Below are 19,396 nucleotides of genomic sequence, written 5' to 3'. Positions count from 1 at the left end.
CAGCACATAGAAAGCACCCAATAAATTATGAGAAAATAAGCTTTTTATACTTTGTGGAAAATTCTGCCAAAGAAGTTCTCTCTTCTTTCCGGCTATTACTGTAAAAACTTAAGATTCTAGAATACAAAGCAGGTACAGACAGTATTTTTCCCCTTCATCAAATTTTATTTATAGAAAATGTTTAACCTTTCCAACTTCAGGAATAGTAGGCAGTCGTTTACAATTGCTGAATGAAAAATATCTCTGGATATAAAAAGAAACCTATGCTCCTGACAAGTTTGCCAAGGACTTTTGCATATTCGATATTTGTGTATATTGTTAAATGATCACCACGAGGAGTCTAGTTAACGTGTTACATAAGGTATGCAAAGGCCTACTATTTGTGGCTGCTCATCAGAGGCGTGTAAAGGTACACCCTGCAGAGAAATACACAGGGGGAGTGGTAGGATGTTAAAATTGAACGCTGAAAGCCATCAAACTACTAAAAAAACCATTTAGATTGTTTAAAACTGTCTGACAATTTAAAACCTAAATAGAATTAAGCAGCCGCTCTATGAAAGACTCTATGTGCCTTGCACAGGTCCATTGCTTATCCCCTGGCGGGCTTGGCAGACGGGAGCCATCTATCCTGGGTGTTGAAGGAAAGGAAACCAGGCTGTTGGACAGGGTTAGCCTTAGGAGGTGGAGCCTAGCTTGCTCCAAAAGAGGTCTAGGATCCCTCTGCTTCTCCCCATTTCCAACTCCTCAGTCCAGGCCACCGGCATCTGTGACAACAGCGCTCCAACCGTCTCCTGGACTCTGCTTCCGCTCTTGCCCCCAACTCACTGTCCCAGTCCGTTTTCCATGTAGCGGATGCAACCATATATCTGAGAAGGAAGATCGATCACTCCCCTCATTAAAATCCCCCAGTGGCCTGCCACGATACTCAGAATAGAAGCCAAACTCTTTACAAGGCCCTCTATGTTCTGCCACCGCTCTGCCTCGTCATGAACCATCCCCTCCTCTGAGCACGGTGGTCTAGGTGCACTGTTTCTTTTTTGTGGTCTTTGAACATCCCAAGCTTGTTCCTGCCTCAAGGCCTTTACGTTTGCTGCTTGTTCTGCACGAACACAGTTCTTTCAGATCTTCATATGCTTGATTTCTGCTCGAATATCAGAGGCCTTCCTGCCCCCCCACCAGTCCACCACTGGTCAGCGTTGCAAGGGGAAAGGCGGGGCTGTAGAGCCTAGAATAGAATCTGACACACTGTAGAAACTCCATACGTATTTGTTGAAAGACTCCAAGTAATTTTAGCAGTACCTTCCTGGCCCAAGCAAACATCTGAACTGGGCTTAACAAGTTAGCAAGGTTCAGTCAACCCATCATCAACTAGTGGCTGTTACACATACCCCAAAAGTGTCTAAGACCGTATGCCTGCCCTGGAAGAGGCTACAATCAGAGGACAGCAGGGGGCAATCAACAGCGGTAACTGTGAACCAAGAGCTATAGGAGTGTGAGAAGAGCACAGTGGACAAGCAATGGATCACATTCTTGTAGGGAAGGGACTAAGTACCGACGTTCTCCCTAAAAACGGGTCGAAGCCATTTACTTGTCCAAACACTACTGTTCTTATTCCTGTTAATGGTGAATAATATTCACCTTAATATTTACACAGCGTTCTCATATTCATGAAGTCCTGCTGTATACTGGTCTATGAGCTTTTCAAGTACAAAAATCACGTGTTACCCATCTTAATATCTCCTTGGCTGAGTATACAATTCACAGCACCTAGTGGATGCTCACAGAATGTTGACTGAACGGAACTGACTAATCCTTCTAGCAGACTCATGAGCTAAGTAGAACGAGGACCATATCTCCATATGACTTCTATTTTTTTAATGTTTATTTATTTTTGAGACAGAGAACATGAGTGCAAGTGCGGTAGGAGCAGAGAAGGGGAGACAGAATCCGAAGCAGGCTCCAGGCTCTGAGCTGTCAGCGCAGAACCCGACGCGGGGCTTGAACTCACGAACTGAGAGATCATGACCCGACACTTAACTGACTGAGCCACTGAGGTGCCCCCCATATTTCCATTTTAAAGACAAGTCGTGTAAGGGTCAGAGAGCCTAATTAACTGCCCCAGAATTACAGAGCGTGACACCTGCATTCGCATCTGCTGACTCCACTACTCCGAAGTCTCCAGCTGGTATTCGGGCTTCCGGTGTGGTCAGACATTCGGCTGCCCTTCTGACGCAGGTGCTGCTTCTGAAAACAATCTAAGGAAGAGTATCTTTCCCTTTGTTTCTTCCCCAAGAAACTAACCCTGTCAATCACTATCTCGCAAGCTCATCTAGTGAACTAAGATTTACCTCGTTGAAAACCTACATAAAAATTCCCCTTTCAGAGTCAGGTAAATTAGGATCACTGATGCGACAGGACTGTAGGGGGGGGCTTTCTAGACCCTGAATTCCATCTGCACTCCGATCACGGAACTGTGGGCATCGGTGTTGTAAGTCATGTTAAGTAATGGTTATTAAGCGTCTTCAGAATGGTGCACAGCAGAGCAATGCACAGATTGAACTCTGTGGCCGACAGGATCTATATTTTACGTGAGGAGTTATCTTCTTTTAGAATTCAAGGACCAGGAAGGCAACTATACTTGTGCCATTGTCAGCCATTTGTAACTGACATGAGTGATTTTATCCTGTTCCCTAAGAAAGGTTTTGTCTTGTTTTTGTTTTCCCTCTGCTCGCTGGAGCAGGTTTATTTGGCACTTGTTGACTTTCCTTTGTGGCAGGCAGAGTGAAGCAGGCTTTGGGTTGTACAGAGAGCGCAATTGTTACTTGTTCCCTTTCTTGTAAAATGACTTGGGTTTGGCACGTTACAAAGGAACGGGCGATGCATGATGTAATGAGGGCAGCAGGAGTGGGGCTGGAATCTCAGCCTGGGACTCCGCAGTCAGTCCTCAGAAACCACGATGCCCCCATCACGGGGGACCAAAGATGGAGGGACTGTGCCTCCCTGTGTATCTGTATTTACACAGATACACTTTAAGGGACTGTGTATCTGTATTTCCGACTAACTGCATTTGATTTTTAACTTAAAAACTGCTCTGTCCTCAAGAGCCGTCTATTCTCAGGCAAGTCATGTAACTTTTCCAAGCCTCAGTATCATCATCTGTAAAAGGAGAAAACTAGCACATATGAGCTTTAAAGGCCCACTCAGATCTAAATTGCGGCTTTGAATTATAGTGAAAGACTAAGGATTCAAGAAATAGGCCTAGGGGCGCCTCGGTGGCTCAGTTGGTTAAGTGACTTTGGCTCAGGTCACCATCTCACGGTATGTGGGTTTGAGCCCCGCGATGGGCTCTGTGCTGACAGCTAGGATCCTGGAGCCTGCTTCAGATTCTGTGTCTCCCTCTCTCTATGCCTCCCCCCTGCTTACGCTCTATCTTAAAAATAAATAAACATTAAAAAAAAAATTTTTTTTAAAGAAAGAAACAGGCCTAAATTGGGATGAGAAAAATTCTCAGAAACAAAGATTTCCCCAAGATTTTCTGACGAAACAGTATCAGATGCTGGAACAGCTCCTGAGATCTTGAGGAACGGTACTGAGAGCAGCGCTGGATAGTTCTGGCAGGCCAGATTTACTTCTCAGAGACACTTACTCAGCAGACTCCAGAGTTCCTACATAGACACTTACCTCTGCCAGCATATATACGGAGAGAAGTGTGATTCCGAGATTATACAAGGTGAGGATACCCCTGAGGGAGAGAGCATGTCTGTTCTTCATGTATTTGTTACCCAGCCATATTGAAAGCAGATACAGGACAGTAAGAAAAAAGGTAGGAAGGTAAGAGTCCAACATGAACCATCCTCTGACTCGAGAATCTGAAAGGAAACACATACAGTGAGAATCCTAAAGGGGGGTGCTTCTGTTTAGTTTTAAAATATTATCACATGTATTTAAAAAGTTTTGGGGGTTTTTTTTGTTTGGCCTTTTGTTTTTTACTGAGGTAGAACATGAGTTTCAGGCGCACAACACGATTCAATATTTGCACACGCTACAAGATCATCACCGCAATAAGTCTAGTTAACATCCATCACCTTACATAGTTACAAAAATTTTTCTTGTCATGAGAACTTTTAAGACCTCCTGTCACATATATTGTATGTTCCATACTGGATACAACAAGCAACAATACGACAAGAACCCACAAGAACCCGAGTAATAAGCCGAGTAATAAGCCGCGATAAGCAGGACTGGAGTTACAGTTCTGAAGAAGAAACCCCTGGGGTGGGAGGAGTTAAGGAAGATCTCATGGAGCAAACAGGGCTTAGGCTGAACCCTGAGTGATGGGGACAGGTGATCAAGGCGGGCGGTAAGAGTTCTAGCGTCTTCTCCGGAACAGTTACTATGTTTATTTATTCTAACTCTGTAAACAGGACGTGCCATCATGCCGTTCTGTGGATGAAAAACAGCTCAGAAAGCTACAGTAACCTGCCGAGGCCACACAGCAGGGGGCAGCAGCGTCAGGATCTGAATTCACCTCTGCTGCCCAGCACGTTCCACCCGGTGCTGCCTTCCTCGGTGGAGTCTGGAGTAGGCAGGAGAGAAGGGGTATCGACAGCGTATACTGGTTCACACACCCCACACCCCGCAGCTCGGTGAGGACCACCGTGCGGTAAACCAGGCAGAGTTGAGAGCTCAGCTGAGCCAGAGCCGTGGGACTGAACCCAACAACCACGGGAAGCTGAAGAAGGCAAAGCCTTGGGGGCTGATGATTCAGAGGTGAGGGCAGAAAATATAACCGAGGACTGAAACCTGACCATGGACTAGAAGTATCAATAGCCAGGAGGCAAGAACCAAGATACAGCAAGTGTTCCTTGCTCTGGAGGGTGAAAACGTAAAAATCTACATAAAGCACACATAATAGATCTGTAAGATAATTAGTTAACATCTGAATAGAACGGTAGGCACAAAGTGATTTTAGTTCTCTGTTCTGCTCTTTTTTGTTGTCTCAATAAAGCAAATAATTTGGCCCACAATGATAAAAACTGGCACGTTGTTTTTAATCTCTGTAAATGCGGTTGGAAGGAGCTGGTTTCTCCAGCCGATCATGCCCTTTCCTCCCTCTCTCTGCTCTCCCCAGGCCTCCGCCCCTCTTTCTGCTCCACTCTACCCCTCGCACGCCAGCCCCCCTTACTCCACCCCACCTGACGGACAGCACAGAGGAAAGTGCCTTCTCAGGCTCTGTCCCGTCACCTGTTCTGTAAACTCCTCCAGTTGTGATGGAGAGAACACGGCAGGCGAGGGGCCCACCTCAGCATTCGTGTGACTAGCAGAGACCTACCTTCACACAACCTGCAGGAAATCACTGGTCGGAAAAGTCTGTCCCATGTGCCACTTCCTAATGTTCACCTCTGAATCCAAATCCTATGCACCCATGGGGCGCCTGGGTGGCTCAGTAAGTTGAACCGACTCTTGATTTTGGTTCAGGTCATGATCCCAGGGTTGTGGGATCGAGCCCCGTGTTGGGCTCAGTGCTGAGCCTGCTGAAGATTCTCTCTCTCCCCCTCTGCCCCTCTCCCCCACTCGTACTCTCTAAAATTAAAAAAAAATAAATAATAAAATAAAATACATCCTACGCATCCTCTAAAAACCAGATAAATGTCCTGCCGTTGGAAGGGAGCTGCTTCTTCTTACCCTTTCCTACTACAGCTCTCCACCTGCGTGACAATGTAATTATAATTTTATAATTAATGTGTTATGATGGCTGGAACACTGTTATCACAATTTATATTTACTGAACACTTATTCTATGCCAGGCACTGTCCTAATAAAGCTTTTTACATGTATTAACTTAATTCCCAAAGTAATCTAATTATACAGTTGATATCTCAAATAGTTTTGAGGTATAACTGATAAACCTGTACATATTTAATGTGCATAATTTGATGGGTTTGGACTTATGCAAACTCCCACGATGCCATCACCACAGTGCAGGTAACAGATGCATCCACCATACAGGTGATGTAATTATTGCCAGTTTATGTTTGAGAACAATTGAGCCACAGAGAGTGAAACAGTTAAATATTTGCACTAAACCGCTACCCCACCTCCTGTTACGGTGTTATGGATTGAACGGTGTCCCCCAAAAGATATGGTTAAGTCCGAACTCCTGATACCTGCGTGACTGTGACCTTACTTGGACATAAGGTCTTCACAGGTCTGACCCAGTTAAGAAGATGTCGTACTGGACTAGGTGGTCCCTCGCTGTGACCAGTGTCCTATATTACAAGGGGAGATGTGGACACAGGGATGCGAAGAGGAGAAGCCACGTGCAAATGGAGGCAGAGAACAGGGAGATACATCTCTGAGCCAAGCAATGCCAGAGATTGCCGGCAACGCCAGAAGCTGGGAGAAAGGCAGGGAGCACTCTTCCCTAGAAACTCAGAGGGAACACTGCCCTGCCAGCTCCTTGATGTCAGACCTGTAGCCTCCGGACTGTGAGAGAATCAACCACTGTTGCTTTAAGCCATGTGGTTTGTGGCACGTGGTTACCACAGCCCCGGGAAACCAACACACGTGGTCTGCTTCACTGCTTTGCAACTACCGTCGAGGTGGTAGTCTGACCTCCCGCCTAGAGACAGACCCCAGGTCTTACACTCCCACCGTATCTCACCCATACCTCCACTGAGTTCTGAGTCGTGCAATCTAGGCCAATTGGCAGGATGAGCCCAGTACAAAATACAGCACCTCCAGTGGTCCGTTTTCTTTTGTCATGGTCCTGTAAATGCTTGCCGCTTTTGTCAAGGAGGAGAGTTAACTGTCCCAGCCCAGAGAGAGGAACAAATACTTGCAGTAAGATTTATCCTATCTTTGGGACGTTAATGGTTAACTGCATCTGCGTCGGGTATCTGCCCAGGACAAGATCCCCTGATGCCAACGTGGAAGAAGTGAGTACAGAAGAGACTTGGGGACACCCGGGAAGTCTGCTAGGTGGCCTGCCAGTCAACTTAAGCTTGTGCCACTTTCGGGAAAGGGAAAGGGATGCTGGACAGCCCAGAGGCTAGATTCCCTGTCACCGTGGAGGTCACCCGACCCGGTTGTCAACTGTCAATCTTCCCATCTCCTCGCCACAAAGAACCTTCCATAAACATGACCAGAGCTGAGTAAACAAACTGCAATCCTCTCCGTACGTGGACCCCTATCCACATAGTTCCAGATCACAGCAATCTTAGCAAAGGCACAGCTCGGTGTGAACAGAGACACTGTTGTTCCACGCTCTGGTGCAAGTGTCCAATAGAAGCCACAGTTGCCAAGAAACCCTGCGTGCCCTCTACGTGAACCGTCCTCCTCTGCACCCACAAGAACTGTGAGGCAGAGAACATATTCAATAAGGGAGCTTATGCGATACAGAGATCCTGCCTTGCCTACCCCACGGGGTCACCACGAGGACAAATGGTGGTGGGTGGGGGGCCGGGGGGGGGGGAGGCGACTGAAAATATTTTTAAAGCTCTAATAATCACACAGCATCATTATATTAAAATCATACAAACAGTCGTTCATCAGACGTTTATAAAGCCTAGGCAGAGACTGGAGTGGTCTAAGTAGTCTCTAAACGATGCTGTTTGGAGGTTTTTGAGAGACAGGAAAACCTCATTTCCCTCCATTTCCCTAACCCAACAGTGCTGAGGAAATAACCCGGAGAGAGGCACAGATTCGCCACGGTTTGTGAACCAGCGAGGCCTAAGTGAAACGAAACACGTTGTTTGGAAAACATCCACTTGTTTGCGAGCTATGCAGGGTGACTAAGATGCCCAGGGAAGCGTAAGAAGCGCTGCAGGGGACGGCGCGCCGCAGTGAGTCTAAGTGACGGGTGACACACAAAAGAGGGGGGGCGCGCAGGGGCTCCAGCCCACAACACGGGCGGAGCGAGCTCACGCCCCCAGGCACACGAGGCCGGAAAGAGGAGAGGTGACTGCGCGGGTGGGGAAGGTGGAAGGTGTGTGGGCCGTGGCGCCAGGAGAGAAAGTAGTCCCGGTTAGCAGGTGGCTCCGGCCTGCTCTGGTGGCCCGAGAGACACCGATGGGAAGGGCTTCGCTGCATTCTGTCCCTGCTTGTGGCTCCTGGAACTTTAATCCCAGGAAGGTTGAGCACGTGCACTGAGGCTTTCTAGATGTTCTGGAGAAGGATATCAAAGGAGAGGGAAGTTAGATCTCTAAATGTTAAGTACTATACTGTCGTCAAGGTACCAGAGGGGTGCCTGGGTGGCTTAGTCGGTTAAGTGTCCAACTTTGGTTCAGGTCATGATCTCCCAGTCTGTGAGTTCGAGCCCTGCATCAGGCCTTTTGCTGACAGCTCGGAGCCTGGAGCCCGCTTTGGATTCTGTATGTATGTCTCTCTCTCAAAAATAAATAAACATTAAAAAAAAAAAAAAAACAAAACAAAACCAAAAAAACACCAGAAATGACAAAACCCTCTTCTGCAACTAGTTTCCTTCCACATGAAATTCTCAAGTAGCTTACTCACCTCGAGGTCCAAACATATTGTCCAAAAAAGCATTGATTTCATCATCAAAAGCCTTTAGATGCTCCTGAAAAGATAAAAGAAAACATTATTTAACTCGGTTTTTTGGGAAATTCAAAACAGACATGTAGTTGCCAGAATCTCCAAGTCCTAGCTTCAAGGACTTTCGGCTGCAAACACTTACGGGAAGGGGACCAGTTAAACGCAGTCTCATCCTTCACGAGCTTGTGTGGATTTAGAAGGAAAAAATTCTATTGCCTAAGGAAAGGAAAGAGGCAGTCCTGAAAAACAGGCTTGGTACATTTTTAAACACTGAAGGATTATTGACCTTAATTCCATTTCCCTCTAAAATGCTTAGAGGCAGAAGCTTTTCCATAAGCAACTTCTATTGTTGCAATTAACAGGAGTCACGTGCAAGCAACAGGGAGGGTCTACACCTGCAGGATATAATGTAATTGTTAAATAAAAATTCAGCTGAACTGTATTTCACAAAGCTCAATTTAAAGCTTTAAAGGGGACTTATTTTTCAAATAAGGCAATGAAGCACTATAGCTATTTTTTCCATAATCTAAAAACCTTTATATGTTGTTTGTTTTCAAAACCGTTCTTATACATGAATATATATTTAATATTACAATAAACAGCATCTCTAGGGTACGTCAGGTGATTACTGCCACTTTAACTGGATTCAGGATAGGAGAATTTCTGCTAAGAACCTTACGGTTGCTAAACTGGCTACAGGCTCTGGATTTAGCTCCTGGTCATTCTGGTGTGCTATTATGTTGTTCAAAATACCTGTGATGGTGTTCCCTAACCTTGCCTACAATGGTCTAGTGCACCTCCTTAAGCAAAGGGAAGAAAAGACAAATTTGCCCAGTGTTCGTGGGAAAGGGATCTTTGATGATGATTTGGGGCTGGTGGATTGGTGAGGTGAGCGTCATCTCTCAGGATGTTCATCTAGAACATTCTCTATAATCAGCCACCAGAGTGCAAAGCATCTCATTTGCAAAGAAAGCATAAGTGCCAAAGAAGAGAATTAACTTGCTGGCATTTGAAAAGAAGATCTGCAGGTTTGGTGATCAGCCTCTACCATTTAGACCTATTTCTTACTTGTCACTTTGATCCTGAGAAAATTTCAAGGAAACTTAGGTATTTGCGGACTTTAGGAAGCTCGAGAGAGTGGAAGAAGATTTAATGACGACATCTGTTAGCACCTACACCTGCTGGTCATGTATTAGGACCTTTATTATATCATAGTATCTCTATAAAAGGTATCCGGGCTAAACCAAGATTGGAAATTTTTACAGAGTGTTTTGGTTTCCATGGATATCTCAGGAGACCTCTAGTCTTGAAAAGGTCGCTAACCTCACATTTCAGTGTGACAGAGTTAAGATTTGTGTTGCCATTAGAACAGAGAAGGTCTGTCCTGAGGCCTCTCATTCTTGAGCAAAGAATGTTAATCTCACTGATATATCCACCTTCATAACAAATACCAGTGAAATCTTCCTCTCATTGCCACATCCACCCACACATGTTTAAAGGTTTTCAGTCTGTTTGCTACAGTCCAAACTCCATTTTCCAACATCTGGAGGTCTAAGAAAACTCTAAAGGTCACAAAGCTTGTATTCATTCTACAATGTTGCAGAAACTAAGTCACAGTAGAAGACCAGAAATAAAAGAAAGCAGAGGGGAAGATACTGAAGAGAGAGCAGAGAGTGAAAAAATGAATAAGAAAGGGCATTCTACACCAATACCCTGATAATAAAACCAGACAAAGGCACTACAAAAACATGACAAAACAAACAAAAACTACAGGCCAATAGCTCTGATGAACATAGATGCAAAAATCCAACCAAATATTAGCAAACTAGATTCAACAATACATTAAAAGGATTATTCACTACAATCGTGTGGGGTTTATCCCAGAGATGCAAAGGGGGTTCAATATTTGCAAAGCAATTGATATATCACATTAATAAGTAGAAAAGTAAAAACCATATGATCATCTCAATAGATGCCAAAAAAGCATTTGACAAAATACAACATACATTCATGATGAAAAAAACTCTCAACAACATGGGTTTAGAGGGCCCATACCTCAACATAATAAGGGCCATATTTGAAAAACCCACCAGGAGCTAACATCATACTTGACAGTGAAAAACCAAAAGTTTTTGCTCTAAGATCAGGAACGAGACAAGGATGTGCACTCTTACATTTATTCAACATGGTGTTGGGAGGTCATAGGTGCAGGAATAAGACAAGAAAAGGAAGTAAAAGGAATCCAAGCTGGTAAGGAAGAAGTAGAAGTGTCACTATTTGCAGATAACTGAAATAGAAAACCCTAAAAGACTCCCATCAAAAATCATTAAAACAAATAAATAAATCCAATAAATTTGTAAGATACAAATTAATGTACAGGAATCTGTTGCATTTCTATACACTAGTAATGAAGTAAAAGAATAAATTTAAAAAACAATCCCATTTACAACTGCATCAAAAAGAATAAAATATCTAGAAATAAATTTAACCAAGGATGTTAAAGATCTGTACTCTGAAAACTAGAAGACACTGATGAAAAAAACTGAAGATAACAGAAACAAATGGAAAGATATACCATGCTCATGGATTAGGAATTAATATTGTTAAAATGTCTGTACTATCAGAACAATCTACAGATTCAATGCAGTCATTATCAAAATACCAACAGTGTTTTTCATGGAAATAGAATAATTAAGTATCAAAATTTGAATGGAACCACAGAAGACCTCAAATGGCCAAAGCAATCCTGAGAATGAACAAAGCTAGAGCTATCACAGGTCCAAATTTCAAGATATACCATAAAGCTGTAGTAATCAAAACAGTATGGTACTGGCATGAAAACAGACACACAGATCAATGGAAAAGAAAAGAACCCAGAAATAGACCCAAACCTATATGGTCAATTAATCTATGACAATGAAAGCAAGAATACACACAACGGGAAGACAGTCTTTTCAACAAATGCTGCTGGGAAAAATGGAGAGCTACAGACAAGAGAGTAAAAGTGAACCACATTCTTACCACCATACACAAAATTAAAATGGATTAAAGACCTAAATGTGAGACCCGAAGCCATAAAACTTCTAAAAGAAAACATAGGAGGTAATTTCCTGGACACTGCCATTAGCAATATATTCATGGATGTCTCCTCAGGCAAGGGAAACAAAAGTGAAAGTAAACTACTAGGACTACAACAAAATAAAAAGCTTTCGTACAGCAAAAGAAACCATCAACAAAAACGAAAAGACAACCTACTGAATGGGAGAAGATATTTTCAAAAGATATATCTAATAAGGGATTAATATCCAAAATAGATAAAGAACATGGACAACTCCACACCGAGAAACAAATATTCCAATTAAAAAATAGGCAGAGGACATGAACAGACATTATTCCAAACAAGACACACAGATGGCCAAAAGACACGTGAAAAGATGCTCAACGTCACTCATTGTCAGGGAAATGCAATTGAAAAATGCAATGAGATACCACCTTGCACCTGTCAGAATGGCTAGTATCAAAAAGACAAGAAATAATAAGTGTTGTTGGTAGGATGTGGAGAAAAGGGATCCTTCATGCACTGTTGGTGGAAAAACATACTGGTGCAACCACTGTGAAAAACAGCATGGAGGTTCCTCAAAAGATTAAAACTGAACAATCATATAATCCAGTAATACCACCATTGGGCACTTACCCAAAGGAAATAAAAACACTAATTTGAAAAGACATATGCACCCCTATGTCTATCGTACCACTATTTACAACGGCCAAGACATGGAAGCAACCCAAGTGTTCATCAACAGATGAGTGGATCAAGAAGATGTGATGTATATACACACTGGAATATTAGCCAGCCATAAAAAAAAAGTGAGATCTTGTCATCTGTGACAACATGGATGGACCTGGAGGGTATTAGGCTAAGTGAAAGAAGTCTGACAAAGAAAGAGAAATACCACATGATTTCACTTATATGTGGAATCTAAAACACCAAAGAAAAAAATATACTTAAATACCGAGAACAAACTGGTGGTTGCCAGAGGGGAGGTGGGTGAGGGGACAGGCAAAATACATGGGATTAAGAGGTACAAACTTCCAGTTATAAAACAGATAAGTCATGGGGATGAAAAATACAGTCAATAATACCGTAATAACATTGTCTGGTGACACACGGTGACTATTTATCATGGTGAGCACTGAGTAATGTATACAACTGAAGCAATATGTTGTGTACCTGAAACTAATAGAACACTGTATCTAAATTATGCTTCAGTAAATAAAAAGAAATAGGTCAGTTTTTGTGGAATCTAAAAAAAACAAAAACAAAAACAAAAATCCCAAACTCACAAAGAACAGATCGGTGGTTGCCAGAGGCAGCAGCGTGGGGGGGTGGGCAAAATGGGTACACATTTCTGTGTAAAATGAACAAATCATGGGGACATAATCTATAGCATGATGACTATAATTAACACTGTACTGTATATTTGAAAATTGCTAAGGCAGTAAATAGATCTTCAAAGTTCTCATCACACACAAAAAATTTGAACTGTGCATGTGAATCAGACTTAGTGTGACAATCATTTTGCAATATATACAAATACTGAATTATTACGTCGTACTCCCGAAACAAACAAAAGAACATAGAGGTAGGAAATTTAACATAGGTCTCTTAAAAACAGAAGACTTCCAGAAGGAGATGCTACTGCTATTGAGTTCTGAAAGACTCTTAGGACATCGTCTAGATGGAGAAGGGAAGAAAGAGCATTTCAGGAAGAATCATCATCATATACAAATAGACTGAGATGGGATTCACTCAGGAAATGTTTATAGCCAGGGTCTCTACTGACTCACATGATAGGTGGAAATAAAGTCAATACTGAGAAAATCAGAAACTGGAATAAAAATGACCTCTTTATTTCTGGACTATTTAATACAGTTAGCAAGGATACAATGTTAAGAGACAATGAGGAGATAAGAAGAACAAATGAAAATTTACCCTAGATCAGTCAACCTAAGTGTAGTAAGTACAGAGTCGGGGTAGCATGAGTCAACTAAGCATGAAGGCTTAGCACAGCAGGGTAGAGCACCGCTTGGGTGATGCGTTAATAGCTGCTGTAAACGTCAAAGCATGTTTTACTGTAAACGTCAAAGCATGCTGGCTGATGTCCCAACACTAACACAATAACCTAGGAGCTAAGACAAATCAGCAAACTACAGTACACGCAGCACGTCAGTCATTCAGCCAACACTTTGAACGGCCATTATGTACTAACACTTTGTCAGACATATGAGGACAAAAAAGGCATAGTGGTCAACTCAAAAGCCTACAGGCAAACTGGGAAAGTGAGACCTACAGAGAAAGGCAAACAGCAAACAACTGAGAAGAAGGTACACAGAACTGCCACACTGATGGAAGACACTGCAGGAGTGAGGACTTAAGGTGGTCAGAGTTTGGACAGACTGGAAGAGAAGGGAACAGCACTGTCATTAGACCCATGCAAGGGGCATGCTGTCCTGAACTCATACTGTAGAGGGCCCCATGCTGTCGAGGCCATGCCCCTCGACACAGGAAATCCTATGAGCCAAGGGAGATGCCCACCCCTGGTCACAGCTTCCCTTCAGACTATGTTCCAAGTCCCCCAGGCCACAGAATTCCCTGCCAAACATTCTCCAATCCCACTTCTAGAACAACCTCAGGGATTTCCCCTTGCCCACACAGTAATAAAGTCCACATTCCATGACTTTATTTTATTGAAGTACACTTGTTACATCAGTTACAGGGGAACAACGCAGTGATATGACAAGACAACCCCATAGGCTACGTTGTGCTTACCACAAGTGCAGCTCCCATATCACCATCCAACACTATTACCCTATCACTGACTACATTCCCTAAGTGGCATTTTTCATCCCCATGACTTACCCATTCCATAACTGGAAGCCTGTATCTCCTACTCCTCTTGAAGCATTTTGTCCATCCCCTCACCCACCCTCCCTCTGGCAACCATCAGCTTGTTCTCTGTATTTGTGGGTCTGCTGTTTCTGCTTTTGTCTGGATGGTTTTTCAGATTCCACACCTAAGTGAAATTATATGGTATTTGTCTCTCAGACTCCTTCCACTTTCACTCTAGGTCCATCCATGTTGTCACAAATGGCAAGATCTTGTTTTTTAAGGCTGACTAGTATTGCACTGTTGATATAGATCACATCCTCTTTATCCATTCTTATACTGATGGACGCTTGTGTTGTTTCCATAGCTTGGCCGTTGTTAACAGTGGTGTGCTAAACATAGGGGTGCATATATCTCTTCGAATTAGTGTTTTTGTTTTCTTTGGGTATATACCCAGTGGGATGTTCCATGACTTTCAATTTAACTTATGGCTGTGTATAACAATATCTGGAGGATGGAAAGACTGGAAGTACAGCCTTCTTTCATTGTGTATTCCTGCGTGCTTACCACAGCTGCTGAGAATGTAAAATGGTGCAATCACACTGAAAATTTAGCAGTTTGGTAAAAACACATGATCTGGCATGCTACTTCTAGGTATATTTACTCAAGGAAAAATAAAGCATATATCCTTGCAAAGACCTGTACACAAATATTTACGGCAGCTTTATTTTTAATCGCTAAAAATGGAAACCGCCCAAATGTCCATCAACAGGTGAATGGGTAAGCTCTGGGGTATCCATACAACGAAATATAACTGGGCAAAAATAAAGAACTATCGATGCACAGACAACATGGACAGATCTCAAAATTATGATGCTGCATGAAAGCTAGACCGAGAGAGAGAAAGAGAACATACCGTGTGTTTCCATTTACACAAAACGTGAGGAAATATGAGCTTACATATGTGACAGAAAGCAAATCAGTGGTTGCTCGGGGACCACAGGCTAGGAGGACAGAATATCTCCAAAAATGAAAGTGAAATGAGGACGTTTTCCTATTACGCGTAAGTGAGAGGCTCTGTAGCCGGCAGAACCGCACTGCAACGTGTGCTGGCGATGCGCCTCGTGCCAAAGGGAGAGAATTCCATATGGGAAGGATTTACAGAAGAGGATCAAGAACACCAGAAATGGAGTTATCTCATGGAAGAGCCAGAACTCAGAGCAAGCCAGCCTCCACCACCTCGTTCCCAGCACCGTACCTGCCATCACCGCCCCTCACACCATGCTCATCCCTGCCAGCGGGAGCAGCGCTGCAGAACACCCACGTGATGTCCTGCACCTGCTCCCTGCTCTACTCCCAGCAGGAAGACCACGCTTGGAGGTAGCGGCGACCCACCTGAGGCAAACCCACTGGACTGACTCCTTACGCGAAGCCGAGGTGGTCTTCCTAGCTATGTGCCGTGCAACTCCCAGTGCCGGTGGACACGCTCACCGTGCGCTCCTGCCTCGGCTGCCATTTTCTGAGAGAACCTGGCAGCAGGAGAGCCATGAACAGCACGCCTACTTTTTTGCCACCACAATGCTGATTGGGACTCCCACCCAGTCCTGTGTCCGTGGAACTCCACTCCTTCCTCCCTCTCCTTCCTCTTCCTGTCTTCCTTCCCCCCCTTCCCTCATTCCTTCCCCGTGTTCCTTCCTTTATTTGTGTTTCCGGCATTTTGTGGGTTTTAGCATTATCTATCATGGGTATTATATCGTATAACGCAATGACTCAAGATCTTGGTGTTGACACGGTTTTGTCGATACGGTTTCATGGAACCTTTAAAGACCCTTAATTCGATCAGAATAGTCATTTCCCACCACCAACTCCTTCCTCATTTCTTTTTAAAATGAGCAAAAGTCATTAAAGTCATGAGACAGACTATTAAGTTTGTAAGAAGACACAGTCTCCAAATCCTTACCTTTAAAAAAAAAAAAAAAAGTTTCAGAGAAGATGAAATTGGAAGCATTTGATGACAGCAGGCTAGGATATGGGATCCAACCAGCTCAGGAATGTGTCATTCTCAGACTAACCAGACACAATCTGAAACATTCCGGGGACCCTCAAGGTCAAGGCTGAGTTGTACAGAACTGAGAGACAGGGAGCTGGCATCTCCTTCCACAGACAAGGGGCACAAACCGGATTACTGTCACGCAGCGAGGTCTCTGTGTTGTTCCCAGGGCTCAGGATGGCCGTCTAATGTTGCCAGTTCTTTTGACGGACCCTGAGGGATGGTTGCCAGCCAGTCTCTCGTGTGTTTGAAGAATCAGAATGTGTTTACATTTGTGAATAAAACCAGAAGGTTTAGAGAACGGCTAGAAGCGAACACATGGAATTCTTTGGCTTTCATGTAGCTGACGTCACATCATGTAGATTTACGTGTATTTTACGCTGAAACACCTGCCGGCTCAGCACCTACCTCCCAGCACTGTGCTCTGGAGGAAGCAACTAAGTGAGACTGAGGATATGAACTAGGTAGGGAACTCTTACTCATTGGTAGGAACTCTGAATTATTATTTGTCTTACGAAGTAATCTTCGTGAGGCTGAAACCATCTAAGCCAGGTATTGAGGCATCTGGGGGAACATATTTAGTTACCATGGCTGGAATATAAATGAACTGACCATAATGGTGAAGAATAGCAGTAGCACCTGCCAGTCAAACACTCATGCACCGGCACTGGATATATATTATCTAGGACTTTCCCGGTAGCCATGCAAGGTGGGTAGTCTTCCCAGTTTACAGATGTGGAAATGGACACCATGAGCTCAAGACTGGCACTGTTGTGTGAAATGTGAACAAAGTGCAGTAACAATCGGCAGCTTTGATCCCTTCGGAGTGGGAGGTTTCAGAGCTGGGGTGGCAGAGGAAGGACTCTTTGTGGAGCTCCTGCTTACGTTTCCTGTGCTGCCCTACATCCCAGGACAATAAGCTGACCAAAAAAAAAAAAAAAAGGTCGATTTTATCTGCATCCTGGGGACCCCTGAGGCCTCACAACAGTTTTGCTCAATTAAGGAGATGAAAGGTCTATTTAGAGCAAGATGTGTGAGTGCAGTTTTGTTTGCTGCGTTCCATTTCCCCCACGCGGCTCTTTGTCTCATTTCGTTCAGTGTCTGGTCAAATGGCAACTCCTGAGGCGCTTCCCACAGCCATCTCTCTCGGGCCTAATTGCAACGGAAGGAGGAAAGCGTCTGCCTTGTGGTGTCCTGGTCTGTGATGCAGAACCAGTCTCCATCTCTTTGCTCTCTTTTTTTCTTGACAGCACCTCTACAAACTTTCACTGGCGAGTTTGTTTATTGTCTGGGTCCTTCAATGGGCCTCCAACAGGCCGCTTTATCCCCAATTCTAAGAACAATGCCTGGCACATAATGAGCACTGAATACGTAGTGAATGAATGAACGCAACTCTCATTGTTCTAAACCTTTACGGTATTCATTTGATACTTACATTCATATTACTTTGCGTTCCTACCTATATTTTCCTATGTGCAATCTCGTTTCCAGTACATTGGGAAAGATCCCCAACGCTCTTTTAACACCTGCTGTATCATCGGGGTATACTGGACTCAATTTTATTTTTTGAGTTTTTCAGAAGATTCTTTCTTTCTTCCAAAAAACAACGGAAAAAAGTGTGTATATTTTTAAAATAGAATGAAACTTATTCTATTTTGCAATTAACAGGAGTCCAATGGACCCTATTATAAACCTGAATATCTTGTGGGATCTTAGTAATCTTATACTTTCTATATTTTCAAAACATTTTGCTATTTAATCATCCCAGAAATTAGCTCATTAATCAATCATCTAAATTTGTGCCAAAAAAAAAAAACAACTATGAAAATGTAAGAATGACAGAAATGCCTAGAAGGACAATGAAATAATCACATAAGCCGTCACTACTGCACTGTTCTGCATTTTCCTTTTTCTCTACCCAAGAAATGGCACCACTCTTTAAGATAAGAGACACTTAGAGACATCTTCATAGCTTTTTAAAGCTTTCAGTGAACACACCTGAAAGTTCACAATTTTTCCTGCTCTTAAACTTTAATTATCTGGGAGGGGGACTGCATTTCTACCAAACTCCCAGGTGATGTTGATGCTAGTGGTCTACAGACCACACTTTGAGTAGCAAGGATTCAGACTAGGGTCTCTTGAAATGTGTTTGGAGTATAATCAAGGTATTAATGATTTATGTGCTTTTGTTATAAAAATACCAAGTTCTTGCTTACTTGCTACAAACCTACTGAGTATTTTATTACATATTCGGCTCGACGAAATTTACACTTGCTATGTATTATTATACCAACATTCACTTCACAGGCATTTTAGTAACTAACTCTACAAACTCAGACAGTATCCACGTTATTCCAAACAGAAATAAAACCACTGGTTCAGTTGTATTCTCCTTATGCTTGCTGTACCTGCATACGGTATTCTGAAAGCGGCCTACTCAGGAAGAGTGCAGACAGATCGTGGCCTCTTCTGAGGCTGTTTCTACTGAGGCATCAGGAGATTGCATGCACACACAGTGCATCAGTCAGTACTTGTCAACAAGCATCACCAGGAGCTTTAGATGTTAACTGCTGTCCTTATACATCCTATACTTACACAACTCATTTTGTTGTTGTTGTTGTTTACTTAAGTGGGATTTTAAACTGTGGTTCCTTTTGATTTTATCTTCTTTGTTTCAGCTCTACCTTTGTGCTCTGATAAGATTATGCAAATTCTGGACTTCCAGGGAAAATGGTGGAGTACAAGGACCCAAAACCCACCTAGTCCCAGGGATACAATTAGCTAACACCCGCATCAGTGTAACAAACCGGAAAATGACCCAAAGACTGGCAGAGCTGACTCTTCACAGACAGAAGAGGCCACATCAAAAAGGGTAGGAAGGGCAGAAACGCAGTCAGGAGCAAAAC

The 19,396-nt window shown here is 43.4% G+C and overlaps 1 protein-coding gene across 1 annotated transcript in view; it reads right to left on the bottom strand.

The window, feature by feature from the left end:
• Nucleotides 1–19,396, bottom strand: part of ELOVL2 (ELOVL fatty acid elongase 2) — a 63,807-nt gene that overhangs the window by 10,423 nt on the left and 33,988 nt on the right. The window contains exons 2-3 of the mRNA XM_042985724.1: nucleotides 8,515–8,578; nucleotides 3,682–3,869 (exon numbers count right to left, since the gene is read on the bottom strand). Of these exons, the coding sequence (XP_042841658.1) occupies nucleotides 3,682–3,869; nucleotides 8,515–8,578 (252 nt within the window). The remainder of the gene's footprint in view (nucleotides 1–3,681; nucleotides 3,870–8,514; nucleotides 8,579–19,396) is intronic.

This window comes from Panthera tigris, chromosome B2, assembly GCF_018350195.1.
Source record: "Panthera tigris isolate Pti1 chromosome B2, P.tigris_Pti1_mat1.1, whole genome shotgun sequence".
In the NCBI taxonomy this organism is placed as follows: domain Eukaryota; kingdom Metazoa; phylum Chordata; class Mammalia; order Carnivora; family Felidae; genus Panthera; species Panthera tigris.
The sequence above is the reverse complement of the archived record's forward strand: the minus strand, read 5'-3'. Positions and strand labels throughout refer to the sequence as shown.